The 17,314-nt window shown below is 44.4% G+C and overlaps 1 protein-coding gene across 1 annotated transcript; it reads left to right on the forward strand.

Moving 5' to 3' along the window:
- Positions 1-8,259: 8,259 nt before the first annotated feature.
- On the forward strand, positions 8,260-13,111 carry LOC307123107 (uncharacterized protein). Its single transcript, XM_079811498.1, has 2 exons — positions 8,260-9,624; positions 12,933-13,111. The coding sequence occupies exons 1-2, from the start codon at positions 8,518-8,520 to the stop codon at positions 12,933-12,935; spliced, it is 1,110 nt and encodes a 369-aa protein (XP_079667624.1). The 5' UTR covers positions 8,260-8,517; the 3' UTR covers positions 12,936-13,111.
- Positions 13,112-17,314: the final 4,203 nt, after the last annotated feature.

Raw genomic sequence — 17,314 nt, forward strand, 5'->3', positions numbered from 1 at the left:
TTGGTATGGTTTTATTGACGCCATTGTTTCTAATACCACCAAAGCATAGTCTACCGGTAAAGGTAAGGGGCGTGACGTTTCCGACAAACGTGCACTGCGGTTAGCGAATCACAACACACTGGGCCAGCTAACCAATCTGAGCCCATTGCGTATTTTTGAGGGACTGGCTTCATACAACCCGGAAACCATCAGACCGTTTTACAAGGAGGGACAGAGCGGTATCGAATAAAGGTTAAAATATATGAAAAATAATGCAATTTTTTAAAAACGAAGCATGAACACATGTTACAGTGCACACCACAAACACAATCAAGCCTTCGAAAGAATGTGTTTTACAACCCCTTTAAATGTGCCTTTATCACGGAGTGCAAAACAACTTTCGCTCTGTCCTCTATTAATGGCAATACACTGTAAAAACTAATTAGTTCAGTTTACTTAATTAAATTGTGCAAACTTGTTGCCTTAATTCAATTAAGTAAGCATTACTTAATTGCATTAAGTTGTTCTTACTTAAACCGTTTAAGTTTTGTCAACTTAATTCTATCTGGGACCTGAGGAAGTGTACTCCCAGAGTGCATTGTGGCATGAATAAATTAATTGCTTCGTTTTACTACGTTTGCCTTTATTTTACTATTTGTCTTTTGTCAGTATAACCCCAATAATGACAGCAAGTAAAATAGTAAAGGTCGTATTAATAATAAAAAAAAAAAAAAAAAAAAAAAAAAAATCCTTGTTACCATTGTTGTGTTTTGCATGCTGAATGTTGAAGTGTGTGTGTGACACACTCGAGCATGGTCAAATTATATTGTGACAAACATAGAGGGATTATATCAACTCAATTAAAAGGTTATACCATAAATATTAGCAAAAAAATGTTAAAAGGTCATTATTTGACATGAAAAATAGTTCATGTTCTATATCATTAATGGACAAATATTACATTATTTATATATATATATATATATATATATATATATATATATATATATATATATATATATATATATATATATATATATAAATATATATACACACATACATACACACATACATACAGACAGACATACATACATACATATATATATATATATATATATATATATATATATATATATATATATATATATATATATATATATATATATATATATATATATATATATTACTTCCCTTGTTTTGAAATCAATTTCTTGTTGCATTGCTGCATTAATAGGAAGTTAATTACTATAATTTGAATGAAGTTCCAAGTGTCCAACCACAGGGAACACTAATCACAATTATGGTGAGAAGAAGTGGAGGAAATGAGTGATAAGTCTAGAAAAAATTGCCCCGCCTCAAAAACACTTTGCCCGTCCGCCCGTCCACCCGCTTGTTTTTTTGCTTTGGCAAAATGGTACTCAAACCAGTCAAGTAATGTTTACTTGAGTTTTCTAAGTAACGAAGGCATAGCATGCAAATAGTTCAGATTACTTACTTGTTTTAAGTAAGGTCAACAAATTATTGGACATTAAGTAAAGTTTACTAAAAAAGTCTTAGTAAGAACAACTGTTGGATTTTACAGTGGATTTTTTGTGATGCATTCATATACAATCAATCTCAAATAGGGTACTTTATCTACAAGTTAACTTTCCCAACATTAATCTTATGTTATCAAACAAATGTTATTCCGATGCATTGCATGACTGAAGGCGAGCGCACAAGCATTTATAGATACTTTACAGAAAACGGCATTACACGGTCCTTAAAGGGTTAAGTTAGTTCACCCAAAATTTTTAATTCTGTCATTATTACTCTCCCTCATGTCGTTCCAAACCTGTAAGACCTTCGTTCATCTTCGGATCATAATTCTTCTCTACGGTCTTACGGGTTGAGGTCGACATGAGGGTCAGTAATTAATGTATGAATTTACATTTTTGGGTGAACTAACCCTTTAAGGGGGGCGTTTCCCCCACTCTATATTGCAGACAGAAATGGGAGATTATTCATTATAAACATGCTGAAACAATAAAAACATATCAATTAAGATAATGCTGCCCAATTAAAATGAACGATGATTGCGCATAAGAAAGATAACGCAGCCTCTGTTGTTATTGATTCTTTGCGGACGACTACCGGAAGTTAAGTTTGGGCCACAAAAGCGTGCATGCGCAGTAACGTTTGTTTATGTTGTTGCCGTTGACACCGTCTATATCTTGCATCTTTTTTCATTTCACTACCCTATGTCTCATGTTTTTCTTGCCCCTTATAATATACATTTAATATACATTTATAATATACATTTATTATTGTTTTTTAAAAGCAATATGGCACTCAATACCATGCTATATATACTTAATAACATGCATGCAAATTAACCCTTGTGCGTCAATTAAATTAAGTTACACTTAGGTCCACAGTGAACAAAAATGTCCATGTCAAAAAACTGTCATAAAAATGTAAAGCATTTTAAATAAGACCCTTGGCAGATTATTTTTGAAGAAGAAAAAAAAACAAAAACAATTTATAGAGGTTTAAGTTTATGAAAATGATTTATTAACATTATTTTTTTATAAAATATATATTTTATTAAACGTTGAACTCTAAAACTGCTATAAAATCAAAGCCATACATCTAAACAAGTTGTGTTCCAAATTTGAGGTTGATATCTAAAAAAATTTGCTTTCATTTGGAACAGTACCAAATTTTCCCCATTGGATACCAGCAAAGCTCTGCTGGTACACACAATGGTTGGATTTGTGATTTGCAGTACAGTAGAGTTTCTCTCTCTCAAATATTACAAGCACACACACACACACACACACAATATGTTTTATTACACACATACAAACCACACTCTGACATCCATACCAACACACCCACACAATTATAGCTGCATAATTTGTGTTACTAGTGTAAAATGTTGTGTTACTAGTGTAAAATGGATTTATGAAAGGAAATTAGAGTGAAATAGTAAAATTCCAAAAATGGATGTAGTTGGCATTAACACAGGCAAAATTATAAATAAATCAAAAACTAAACTGAAAAAGACAAAAATGTCCTACATGTTTTCTTGTTCGAGAAGCTGTTTTACTCAGATATATATCTCAAAAGGGAAGAAAAAGCTACCGCAACTTCCATTTCATGCCGACATTAAAAAAAAGGAAAAATGTATGCACCATGTTATCATTTCATTGAACCAGGGCATAGTTTCCTCCACCAATAACCAAAACAAGCAAGAACAGTAGAAAGTAGAACATTCTGATAAGGATGCTTATATAGTATGCAAACATAATGGACATGAACTTTGCATGTGTGGATGTAAGCTACCACAAGATAACATTTTGTAAAATAAATTAATCAATAAAATCTCACAAGGGAGCATGTCCCCAAACCAACACCCTTGCATTAAACTTTATAACATCTCTAAATTGATACTGCAAGTCAGGTGGTAGAAGCAAACCAAAATTGTCAATAATATTGTTTCACAAGCCACCCCATAATCTGACAGAACTCTGTGGAATTGTACAATACTGTGAAACTTGATGAGTCCAAACAATGCCATCAAGCTTTCAACACACCAAAGGCCCGTTCTATTATGGATCATATGCAGCAATGCGACAACCAATATGCCTCCTCTCTTGCTCACTGAAGGTTGTTGATTGATGTGAGCAGCCAGATTCTGAGTGGGTATCCCACTGTCACATAAGAGTTAAATGAATAAAAGATTATACCAAATAGGCTGCTGGTGAAATCGCATCACACTTTACTGCAGGCAAAGTGGTTGCCCACCATAACACACAGCTTGAGCCTGCAGTCTGTTTCATACATTTACTTGCATTACCTCGTGATTACATTGGTCAAAGGCATTTATGCATCACACATTAATTGCATACTGACGGAATTAAATGATTTCTGTTGAAGTCATTCTCTGTAGGTGCCTTTATTACGTGAGTGCTGTTGATTGCAGCAATTACATATGAAAATCCTGTGATCAGTGCCAATCAGGGCATTTTTTTTCTTCTAAAAACTGCTTGCACCCTGCAGTAACAATACTTTTGATACTGATGTTGTCTCAATCATCACATATTGATACTAATTTTATTAATGTTACATGGAAATTATATATAAGCATTGAAGTTAAAAAAAACCAACAACATTGCTCCAAAAAGTTGCTCCATGTATCATCGCCTTTACTGTAAAGTGTTACCAAACATTTAATTTTATTTGATATTTTGTAATTTAGGCCTACATGTATTGTAATATGGCTTTCAAATATGACGCTGAATGACTTTAATTACAAAATATATTCTCAGATATGGACAAAAACTATCTAAATATATAATTATTGGCAGTTCTGGCCTTCATTTTATGTGATGCTATTAAAACTATAATAAAATATAATATTGATTACAAAAACGTATTCTCTGTGCTTTACCAGTTTTTACATTGGTGCTATTACAATACAAACATCAATTGTCAGAGGTTTACAGAAGATCGTGCTCTACATTTTTTTTTTCTTTTGCTTTGGCATACTTAACTTGTTTTTCTATGTTTTTCAGTACAGATGTGAGACTTTCATTTATCAGTGATTACCATCAGATTTCTCCCCTCTCTCCCTCTTTCTCCTGCCCTTGTCATCTCTTTCATCTCTCTCCTCTACGTTTAACTGATCACTGCAGAGAAAACCAAAAGGACATAAATGGTAAGCCAGTAGTTTGTACAATCAGAGCAGAGCCACATCGCCCCCATCTGGCCATAAAAGTAAATGTTTTGTCACCTCACGATGGCTCCCCTCATGGCCAGAGGGATTTCTATGTTTAGCTGCAATACAGTGGTGGTTGTGAGAGGCCTAATTATGCGTGGCCACCCCCACTCATACAGGCAGCATGAGCACATACTGTCAGAAACAGCTGTGAGGGGCAAGAGACTTCAGAGAGGGGAAGTAAAAGCCGGGAGCAAGAAAGCCCAAGACATCATGTGATAGCATTACAGGCGAGAAAGCAATAATAGAGAATACTGTCTGAGACAGAGACAAAAATACACCATAATGGGGAGGAGAGTTCAGCAGAGTTTACCCTGGTGTGAAGGATGGATAAAAAAAAAAAAATGCTTTATGCTGGTTTGGTGCTGCTCTAGCTGATGTTCAGTAACAAAACTTAGCTAGCGAAGCTGGTTAACCAAGAAAGAGGTTGGTTTTAGTTTAAAAACAGTACTGCCTTAGGACGGTTCAGATCATATCTTGAAGATAGGTCTTTTTCTGTAGAGTTAGGTAAGTTCTCTTCATCTTCTGCTCCTATTATTAGTGTAGAATCTCAGGGCTCTATTCTGGGCCCGCTTCTTTTTAATTTATATATGTGTCCACTGGGTGATATTATTAGGAAGCACAGAGTTTCGTTTCATTTTTATGCTGATATGCAGCTGTACTTTCCATGTAATGGAAGCTGGTGATTCCATTTGCCAATTGTTGGATTGTATCTGAGACATTAAGAAATGGTTATCAAATAACTTTTTCCAACTTAATGGGGACAAAACCAAAATAATTGTTTTTGGTCTCCCAAAATGGAGAAGTGGTCTCATTAAGGAGCTGGGCAATCATTTCCCCTCAATTTCCTCCCAGGGTAGGCATCTTGGTGTCATCCTGGACTGTTTTTTTTAAATCAATTAGGCTAGTCAGACTTGAGAGACAAGCTGACCGCCTAGCTATACTAGCTAAACACCAGCTTGGCCAGGCTATGTTTAAAAGTAGTTCAGTTGCTTATGGTACAGGTAGTTGGTTTAAAGAGATAGTTCACCCAAAAATGAAAATTACCCCATGATTTACACAAAAGTGTACCGCCTCTCGCAGTTCCAAACGCTTATGCTACGTCTGACATCATACGTCGCACCAGTTACATATGAAGAGTTCAGATGCAAAAGCCACTAACGCCACCGCCGTCAAAAGTGAGATGATGATATTGAGCAAAATACTTTCATTTCAAATCTGCTAAATCCCAGCGTCAGCCCATTAAGAAATACCAGTTTGTTGCCAGAAACCTCTAAACGCCACTTCCCTTTGTCAGCAAAATCCTCTAAGTCCACAGAAACCATGATGAATGACGCTGTGTGAAAGAGCCGTCTTTCATTTTCCAAGCTTCCATCGTTACAGTTGCAATGACAGGATTTTGCGAGTAGCAAGTAAACACAACAGTGTTCCTTGTGCTTCTGTAAAACTCAGTCAACTTGCATCACAGCTGTGTGGATCAGTTTCTTCATTGTTACATTTTGAATTCTGCTTTCATCATTTGCAATGTTTCCAGTTGCGCCTTTAGTGATTTTGCAACTGTTTATTATGTATTTTTTTGTCCAAACAGTCCACCTTGGAGGTTTTTTGCAAAAAAAGCCCACATGGACTTAGCTGGTTTTGCAGCAAAAGACTAGCCTGGAGGCCAGCCGAACTTAGCCACGCCCACAACATTTGAGCTCGGGTAGTTCGGTCTGGACTTGATCGGTAGAGGAGTAATTATGCCCGAACAGAAAATGTTCGGACCAATGAAATTGTCAGGGCAGGATTTAGACGATGATGGACAGATGATAAACAGTAACGTAATCATCCACGTCATCAAATGCGCTTGGGTTGAATTTGTTCTAATCCTAAACGGAGAACTTGTTCGTATATGCATTCACCTTTACTATTTCTCTCAGAAATGATGATCGTGTTGGTAAGTACTCTGTGTATCCTTAAATTCTTTTTTTACAACCCGGGCCAAGATCGTTTTCACTCATCTTTTTCTTCTAACATTACTTATTCCAGCGTGCATGCAGACAGGGTTGCCAAGTTTTTACAACAAAACCCGCCCAATTGCTACTCAAAACTAGCCAAAAACAAGCCCAATTGCTTTCCGGGGGGGGGTTCTCCGGAAAAAAATGGCATTTGGGGGGAAAATATGTGTTATTTTGGCAGGGCTGCCTGCTAAAATTGGCATTCCTGGGTCTGTATATCACATAATTGGGGTCGCTTCAACCCGCAGACATGGAAAACAACCCGTGGATTTGGCAACACAGAGTTCTATTGACATTCGACAACTAATGTTATGCGTCGCTCTGTTGCTCTGATTGGTTGTAGGTCTATCCAATTGAGGTCTTTCCTGGTTCGGTTGAAACACGCCCCATAATCAGAGCCCAACGGAGCAGTATCAGACTCATATTCTGACTAGAATTGAGTATGACGACGTCAGGCTAGCAAAAGACAGTTACATTTGTTAAATACCCATGAATTGACTCAAGTGACATTTTTGGAAATAAGGCATTTCAATAACTGACAAATAACCTTTTCATTGCCATTAAAGTGAAATTACTGAACCTAAACATAGGAGCCTGATTTGTTTTTTAAAATGCTAATTTAAAAGAAAACAATGTCAGATGGACTTAGAGGTTTTTGCATCTGAGCTCTTCATATGTTGAATATGGAAGGTGGTCTGGCAGAAGCTTTTGTACTTTTTTTTTTTTAAATATGGATATTTTTCTCACACAATCGATTCGCTTTAGAAGGCCTTTATTAACCCCCCGGAGCCTTGTGGATTACTTTTATAATGGATGGATACACTTTTTGGCCTTTTGGACTGCCATTTACACAGAAACACAGAAACGTTTCGCTAGATAAGACCCTATTCCTCGTCTGGGATTGCACAGAGCCTCTGAAGCCCTTCAAAGCCCTTTGAAACTGCATTGATTTGGACCTTCAACATTTTGGTTGCCATGGAAATCTATGCTGGGGAGAAAAATCCTGGAATGTTTTCCTCAAAAAATGTAATTTCTTTTCGACTGAAGAAAGAAAGACATGACCATCTTGGATGAGGTGAGTAAAATTAAATTTTGAAGTGAACTAATCCTTTAAGCACTCATGGATAAGCACTTGAACAAGCTGTAACAAAATTACAGTCATTTTATTTTCGTTGCTCCTCCTGTAACAATGTTCAAGGCTCAGGGAAAAAGGAGATGGGAACCGGAGAATGATCAACGTAAAGTTTAATCATAAAAATAAAATAAACAACAAAATGAAAGTAAAGTATAAACATAATAAAACACAACATAAATGGTAACACTTTACAATAAGGTTTCATTAGTTAACATTAGTTAACTACTGTGGCAGAGGGGGCGTGGTTCAGCGAGGTTTGCAGCAGGAGAGAAAGGCGGGAGACGAGCGGTAAGTGAGTGGGTTAGACACAAACCACCTACACCTGTCTCTCATTCCAGTAATGGGCGCGGGGAGAGTATAAGAGCCATGGAGAAACGGAGGACGGAGAGAGAGAGGAGGAACTACTGACGTGCATTGAGTTCCCGGATGGACGCAACCCGGAAGTGTTGACGACGGATGTTATGAGTTGACAACGAATGTTATGAGTTAAAAGTGCACTCTAGTGCGAACACGAAACGACCTTGAGTTTATTAATAAAAACGTCAGTAGTTCAGCCGACCCCTGTGTCCCCTTCCTTGCCTTCCTTACCCGAACCTCTACACTGGTGCCGGAACCCGGGAGGAAGAAGGACCCACGCCGCCGCCATGCAGGCACAACCGTCCTCTTCGCCATTTGCGGATGTCATCACGTCCCTCGCGGTCCTACATCGCGAACAACATCAAGCCCTGCTGGACCTGCGTGCGGATCAAGAACGCCGCTTCCAGGCGATCATCCAAGCCCAGCAGGAGGACCGCGAGACGTTCCGGAGCTGGACGGAGGTTCGCGACGGAGCCACCGAGCAGTCCACCGTCCCGCTGACTGTCCCGCTGCACAAGATGGGACCGCAAGATGACCCGGAGGTCTTCCTGGAACTGTTCCAAAGATCCGCGGAAGCCGGCCGGTGGCCCCGTGAGCAATGGCCGATGCGCCTAATTCCGTTATTGTCTGGAGAAGCTCAGGTGGCTGCCCACCAACTTCCCGTCGCGAACCTCCTCGTTTTCGACGATCTGAAGCGGGCCATTGTCCAGCGGGTCGGCCGCTCGCCCGAACAACACCGCCAGCACTTCCGGTCTCTGGACAGGGGCGATGCGAGCCGGCCCTTCGCGTTGGCCCAACAGCTCCGGGACTCGTGCCGCAAATGGCTCCGGGCCGAGGAAAGCGACGTGGACCAAGTTATCGATCTGGTGGTACTCGAACAGTTCATCGCTCGGCTGCCCAAGAAGACGGCCGAATGGGTTCAGTGCCACCGACCCACGTCGCTGGACTCGGCCATCGATCTGGCGGAGGACCACATGGTGGCGTGCCCAGGGGTCGGCGACATTACCACCACTAACTCTCTCCCTCTCTCTCTTCCCTCCCCCTCTCTCTCTCGCCCTGTCCCTCTGCCTAGGTCGAGACCACCAGTACCTCCTCGGGCCCCGCCCCGGAGCCGGGGACAAGGTTACTTCGGGTCCTCCAGGTTCCCGCCTAGGGGGGCGGGGCCTACGACGGGCGGAGGCGACAGTCCTTCCGTTGCTCCGCTCTCTCCGCGCCCAGTCTCCAGCCCACTCCCCGCCACCGGAGCGGCGGGTAGGTCTGGGCTGGCCTGTTGGCGTTGCGGCGACCCGGACCATTTTATCGATCGGTGCCCGGTGATGGAGGTGGGGCTGATGGTCCGGGTCCCGGACGGTCCCCAGGTCACCCCCGGTCAGGCGGGCGAGTACCAAATACCTGTGAGTATCGAGGGGGGTACTTATCAGGCCTTGGTGGATTCAGGTTGCAACCAAACCTCCATCCATCAAAGCCTAATTCAATCGGGGGCATTGGATACAAGCCGCGTGGTTAAGGTGCGGTGTGTGCACGGGGATGTGGTGGAATATCCGGTGGTCCCAATCTCTATTCAGTTTCGGGGGAAAAAGCATAGAGTTGAGGTGGCGGTTAGTCCCCACCTCCGGCATCCACTAATTTTGGGGACGAATTGGCCCGCTTTTCCGGTTTTATTGGGGGCTTTAAGGGTGGATGCTTCTTGGGGAAAAAAGGCACGGGAGGAGGGGGCGCGAGTCCAGCTGGGTGAGACTGAGCCAGGACCCAGGGCTGCTGCCTCAGAGGAACCGACCGGGATCGAGAGACTAATTCTCTCGGACCGGGATGACTTTCCTCTGGAGCAGTCCCAGGATGAGACGCTAAAACACGCATTTCAGCAGGTCCGTTCCATCGATGGCCAGGCTCTCCCACCCGCTCGCCCGCTCTCCTATCCGTATTTTGCCATTATAAAAGATCGGTTGTATCGAGTGACCCAAGACGCTCAGACAAAAATAGATACGACCCAATTATTAGTTCCGAAGAGCCGCAGGGAAATGCTTTTCCACGCGGCTCATACGAATCCTATGGCGGGACATTTGGGACAGGCGGCTACACTGAATCGTCTCATGACCCGATTTTTCTGGCCAGGCATTCATGACAATGTGCGCAGGTGGTGCGCGGCGTGTCCGGAATGTCAGTTAGTGAATCCCCTGGCCGCCCCAAAAGCGCCTTTGCGCCCCCTTCCATTAATGCAGGTCCCCTTCGAGAGAATTGCGATGGACCTCATCGGGCCATTAGAGCGATCCGCACGAGGACACCGCTTTGCATTAGTCATAGTGGACTATGCAACGCGGTATCCGGAGGCAATAGCCCTCCGCACCATTTCAGCGAAGAGTGTTGCGGACGCGCTATTCCGTCTTATCTCCCGGGTGGGGGTTCCAAAGGAAATCCTCACCGATCAAGGCACGGCGTTTATGTCACGGACGTTACGCGAACTGTACGGGTTATTGGGCGTTAAATCGATTCGAACTAGCGTCTATCACCCACAAACAGACGGTTTGGTCGAACGCTTTAATCGCACGCTTAAATCCATGATCCGGAAGTTCGTGCAGGATGACGCCAAAAATTGGGACAAGTGGTTAGAACCCCTCTTATTCGCTGTGCGGGAAGTCCCACAAGCCTCCACGGGGTTTTCCCCCTTTGAGCTCCTCTATGGACGCCAGCCTCGAGGGGTACTGGATGTCCTGCGAGAGGCTTGGGAGGAGGGACCTTCTCAAGGCAAAAACGAAATTCAATATGTGCTGGACTTGAGAACAAAACTCCACACGTTGGGGCGGCTATCACGGGAGAATTTGTTACAAGCCCAGGATCGCCAAAGCCGGCTGTATAACAGGGGAACGAGGCTGCGCAAATTTTCACCGGGAGAGAAAGTACTCGTATTACTCCCAACGTCTAGCTCTAAATTAATGGCTAAGTGGCAGGGGCCGTTTGAGGTCGCACGACAAGTCGGGGATCTTGATTATGAGGTTATACGGTCCGATAGAGGAGGGGCGCGTCAAGTATATCACCTCAATCTCCTAAAAAAATGGAATGAGGCCGAATCAGTGATGTTGGCGTCGGTGGTTAGCGGAGAGGATGATCTCGGCCCAGAGGCGAACATCAAACCGCAATCCTTCGCTCTGGCCCCAGGGGGAGATCACCTCTCACCGGCCCAACTCATTGATTTAACAACATTGCAGGCGGAGTTCGCCGACGTGTTTTCGCCTCTACCGGGCCGTACGAACCTCATTCAGCACCACATTGAGACCGAGCCGGGCGTGGTAGTTCGCAGTCGGCCGTATCGTTTACCTGAACATAAAAAAAAGGTGGTTCAGGACGAATTGAGCGCGATGTTAGACATGGGAGTAATCGAGGAATCTAACAGTGACTGGGCCAGCCCGATAGTTTTAGTTCCGAAAACAGACGGCTCCGTCCGGTTCTGCGTAGATTACCGCAAGGTGAATGCTGTGTCGAAATTCGACGCGTATCCAATGCCTCGGGTTGACGAGCTGTTAGATCGGCTAGGCACGGCTCGTTTTTATTCGACATTGGACTTAACAAAGGGCTATTGGCAGATCCCCTTGTCTCCATTGTCCAAAGAAAAGACTGCTTTCACAACGCCGTTTGGGTTACACCAATTTGTCACCCTTCCTTTTGGATTGTTCGGGGCACCCGCCACTTTTCAGCGTCTCATGGACCGGATTCTACGGCCCCATGCGGCATATGCGGCTGCCTATCTAGATGATATCATCATTTTTAGTAATGATTGGCAGCGGCATATGCAGCATTTGAGGGCCGTCCTGAGGTCGCTGAGAGGGGCGGGGCTCACGGCCAATCCAAAGAAGTGTGCGATTGGGCGTGTGGAAGTGAGGTATCTGGGCTTCCACTTGGGGCATGGACAGGTGCGTCCCCAAATTGATAAGACTGCTGCGATTGCGACCTGCCCGCGCCCCAAGACCAAAAAGGAGGTAAGGCAGTTCCTGGGGCTGGCGGGATATTACAGACGCTTTATTCCCAATTATTCGGACCTCACTAGCCCTCTGACTGACCTTACTAAAAAGGAGGTGCCAGATACGGTCCAATGGACGGAGCTGTGTCAGCAGGCCTTCACTCAGGTAAAGGCTGCTCTATGTGGCGGGCCGTTATTACACTCTCCTGACTTTTCTCTCCCTTTTTTGTTGCAGACCGACGCGTCGGACAGGGGGTTGGGCGCGGTCCTGTCCCAGGAGATGGAGGGGGGGGAGCGGCCGGTGCTGTACATTAGCCGCAAGCTCTCTAAGAGAGAGGCTAAGTACAGCACCATTGAGAAAGAGTGCCTGGCGATCAGGTGGGCCGTTCTCACCCTCCGCTATTATCTCCTGGGGCGGGAGTTCACCCTCTGTTCGGACCATGCCCCGCTGCAGTGGCTCCACCGCATGAAGGATACCAACGCGCGGATCACCCGTTGGTATCTAGCTCTTCAGCCATTTAAGTTCAAGGTGATCCACAGGCCGGGTGTTCAGATGGCGGTGGCTGACTTCCTCTCCAGGAATGGGGGGGGGGCCGCAGGCCGGATGGCTCCCCGGCCTGAGACGGGCGGTGGGGGTATGTGGCAGAGGGGGCGTGGTTCAGCGAGGTTTGCAGCAGGAGAGAAAGGCGGGAGACGAGCGGTAAGTGAGTGGGTTAGACACAAACCACCTACACCTGTCTCTCATTCCAGTAATGGGCGCGGGGAGAGTATAAGAGCCATGGAGAAACGGAGGACGGAGAGAGAGAGGAGGAACTACTGACGTGCATTGAGTTCCCGGATGGACGCAACCCGGAAGTGTTGACGACGGATGTTATGAGTTGACAACGAATGTTATGAGTTAAAAGTGCACTCTAGTGCGAACACGAAACGACCTTGAGTTTATTAATAAAAACGTCAGTAGTTCAGCCGACCCCTGTGTCCCCTTCCTTGCCTTCCTTACCCGAACCTCTACAACTACATTAGTTAACATGAATTAATAATGAACTGCACTTTTAAAGCATTTATTAATCTTTGTTAATGTTAATTTCAACATTTACTAAAACATTATTAAAATCTTGTTAACATTAGTTAATGCACTGTGAACTAACAACAACAAACCATGAACAGCTGTATTTTTATTAACGAATGTTAACAAAGATGAACAAATACAGTAACAAACGTACTGCTCGTGGTTAGTTCATGTTAGTTAATACTCCTTTTTAAGGTTTAATGTATATTTTACACTGTCCCTGTTTAAATAAATAAATAAATGAAATGAAATACATTAACTAATGTTAACAAATGAGACATTATTGTAAAGTGTTACCACATAATTGTCCTTCACTGTCATTGCTCTTCCTTTTATCGCTCCAGAGCTTCTCCGTAATACTCGATTCCGGTGTGGTGTGCAGGTGATGCTCATTAGCACTCGCGCTACCGGCCTCACTCCGTTCCCATGGCTCTCTGCCTCACCCTGCTTGCCGCACAAGCGTTTCAGGAAGTGTGTGCCTCCGTGTCACAGGTTTTTGGCACCTGTGAACACACTCAACCTGTGTGTAATGTGTTTCTGTGCCCCACAGCTTGGGCCTTGAGGTAGCTAAGGCATAGCAGAGACTTAAGTTATGGGGATCGCAGATCGAGCTGGCTCGTACCAATTAAATTGTTGTTTTGGCCAGGGACGTCACTAGGATTGGAAGACAGGGGTCTTCCAATAGCCCCCCCCCCCCCCCCCCCCAGGGTATTTGTAACTTGCGTTTGCAAAATCTTTGCACTCACATCTAGAGCTACACTTGTCAACAACAGTCAAGAAACCAAGATGTTAACAAGTAAAACGTGAAAGACATATCCTCTTCTTCCATTTCTACCCTGTTAAAGAAAAGTTACTGTAATGTTAGCATTTAGACACATCAAAGCTGATTGGGGAATTTACTTAGGCCAGACTTTGCTCCTGATGAGTTACTATCAGCAATGACTTAAATGCTATATGTCTGCTCATGTAAATATGATAAAGTAATACTATATCTAATTCCTCTTTATATAAGATAAGTTGTCCACAGAATGCTATTTAATTACACAGAACCGCATGTATTCAACCCATTTTTGAGCTAAAATACAAATATACAGCTAATCCTAAATTGAGCTAAACCTATACAATACCTATACACACCCTATACTAAATTTACCCTATACAATAGCCTAATGACATAACATTATTTAATATTTGAATCACAGCTTATATAGTGTTTTGACATCAACAACCCAAGTGTATTTTACCACAAACTTGCGACTAGTTAACTTTCTAAAGTAGCAATCGCTTCTCGCGTCGACATTAACACACTGACAAAATTATAAAATTATATAGCTACGACCAAGATGGCGGCGCGAGTAGATCGCGAGGCTCAGCGTCTCTCCAGATTCTGCAATTTTGCGGTATTTTTCATGTTCATCTCGGGTCTGTTCGTACAGAACAGTTGTGCTTTTACATCGTACACCCGTTGTGAGCTTTTGGATATTGGTTTGCGAATTTCCGACAGTTTTATGGACAATCTTCAACTCCTTCCTGAGATCGCTAGGACGCCCGAGGCGATGCGCTCTGCCCGGCCGGGCGGAAGTGCTAGAAGGCGGCGCTGTGATCGTAAACTAAGGCGGGGTAAGCGTGGAGGTCTAAGAGCTAAGCTAAGGCTAACTCCTTACCGGCTCTCTTTACCCAGCATTTTCCTTGCCAATGTACGATCGCTAGTGAACAAAATGGAGGAGATTCGACTCAGCATTACACACAGTAAGAAACTTTTGAACTGTAACGTCCTAATCTTCACTGAAACCTGGTTAAACAGCGGAATACCGGACACCGCTATTGAGCTAGCGGGACGCCACACACTCCGGGCGGATAGAACACTAGATGGCTCCGGGAAGAGCAGAGGGGGTGGATTGTGCATTTATATCAACAAAGCTTGGTGCACAAACTCTGCTATTGTTGGGAGTCATTGTTCAGCTAACCTGGAGTTTCTCATGGTTAAATGTAGACCGTTTTATCTACCGCGGGAGTTCACCTCCACTATTATCACTGCAGCCTATATTCCCCCGGATGCTGATATCAAGCTTGCTATGAAAGAACTTCACGCAGCCATCAGTAAACAACAGACTGATCACCCGGAAGCTGCGTTTATTGTTGCAGGTGACTTTAATCATTCAAACCTAAAGTCAGTGCTACCCAAGTTTCACCAGCATGTTTCCTGCCACACCAGAGGAAACAAAACCTTAGACCATGTATATACAAACATGGCTGGAGCTTACGTTGCGACACCCCTCCCCCACCTGGGACAGTCAGACCACCTCTCTTTGTTTCTATCACCCAAATATTCACCCCTCATCAACCGTGTGAAGCCATCAGTAAAGACCATCAAGGTGTGGCCTGCGGGGGCAGACTCCACACTCCAGGAAAGGTTTCTAAACACAGACTGGAGTATGTTTGCTTCTCAAGCCACCAGTGGCGCTCACACGGACATTGACTCATTCACTTCCTCTGTATTGGATCATATCAATACCACCATCGACAGTGTTACAACCCAGAAACAGATCACCACATACCCTAATCAGAAGCCTTGGATGAACAGGGAAGTTCGACTCCTGCTGAAGTCACGCAATACTGCCTTCAGATCAGGTGATGCACAAGCCTACAGTACGTCCAGGGCAAACCTGAAGAGGGGCATCAAAAAGGCCAAGCACTGCTACAAGCTAAAGATAGAGGGTCACTTTTCCAACTCTGACCCTCGACGCATGTGGCAGGGCATTCAGGCTATCAGTGACTACAAACCCACCCACTCCACCCCCGCAGCCACTGATGTCAACTTCCTGAACGAGCTAAATTACTTTTGTGCTCGTTTTGAAAGAGACAACAGAGAAACTGCCACCAAGCTCAAACCCTCAGCTGACCACCCACCAATCACACTCTCCTCCACAGATGTCTGCAAGGCACTGAGCCAGATCAGCGCACACAAGGCTGCTGGACCAGACAACATCCCTGGACGTGTGCTCAGAGCATGTGCGGAGCAGCTCGCTGGAGTTTTTACAGACATTTTCAACCTGTCTCTTGCCCAAGCAGCTGTACCTTCATGCTTTAAACGCACTTCCATTGTGCCAGTGCCAAAACACTCTAACCCGAGGTGCCCTAATGACTACCGCCCTGTAGCACTCACACCCATCGTCATGAAGTGCTTTGAGCGGCTGGTCCTGGAACACCTAAAAGACTCTCTACCATCCACATTGGACTCACACCAGTTTGCCTACCGCAGCAATAGGAGCACAGAGGATGCCGTTTCCATGGCACTGCACTCTGTGCTCACCCATCTGGACCATAAGAACACGTATGCACGCATGCTGTTTGTTGACTTCAGCTCCGCATTCAACACTGTCATCCCATCCAAGTTAATAGCCAAACTTGGAGACCTGGGCATCAACACTTCAATGTGTAACTGGATTTTGGACTTCCTAACTGACAGACCCCAGAATGTTCGTTCAGGATTCACCTGCTCCACATCCATCACACTCAACACTGGTGTACCACAGGGCTGTGTGCTAAGCCCGTTTCTCTACTCCCTCTTCACCGCCGACTGCAAGCCTGTGTATGGATCTAATTCTATCTTCAAGTTTGCGGACGACACTACGGTGATCGGGCTCATCAGCAACAACGATGAGACTGCCTACAGGGAAGAGATCCAGCACCTGGCCACATGGTGCGCTGATAATAACCTGCTCCTCAACACCACCAAAACGAAGGAGCTCATCGTGGACTTCAGGAAAGAGTCAAGAGGCACACACGACACCATCCACATCAATGGAATGGCTGTTGAGCGTGTCTCCAGTTTCAAGTTCCTGGGGATCCACATCTCGGCGGACATGTCGTGGACGACCAACACCTCCAGCCTGGTCAAGAAGGCTCACCAGCGCCTCTTCTTCCTGAGGACACTGAGGAAGAATCAGCTCTCCTCGGCTATCCTGGTGAACTTCTATCGCTGCGCAATAGAAAGCATCCTGACCAACTGTGTGGCAGTGTGGTATGGGAGCTGCTCTGTTGCGGAGCGCAAGGCACTGCA

Source organism: Gobio gobio (genome assembly GCF_949357685.1).
Source record: "Gobio gobio genome assembly, chromosome: 3".
Classification (NCBI taxonomy): domain Eukaryota; kingdom Metazoa; phylum Chordata; class Actinopteri; order Cypriniformes; family Gobionidae; genus Gobio; species Gobio gobio.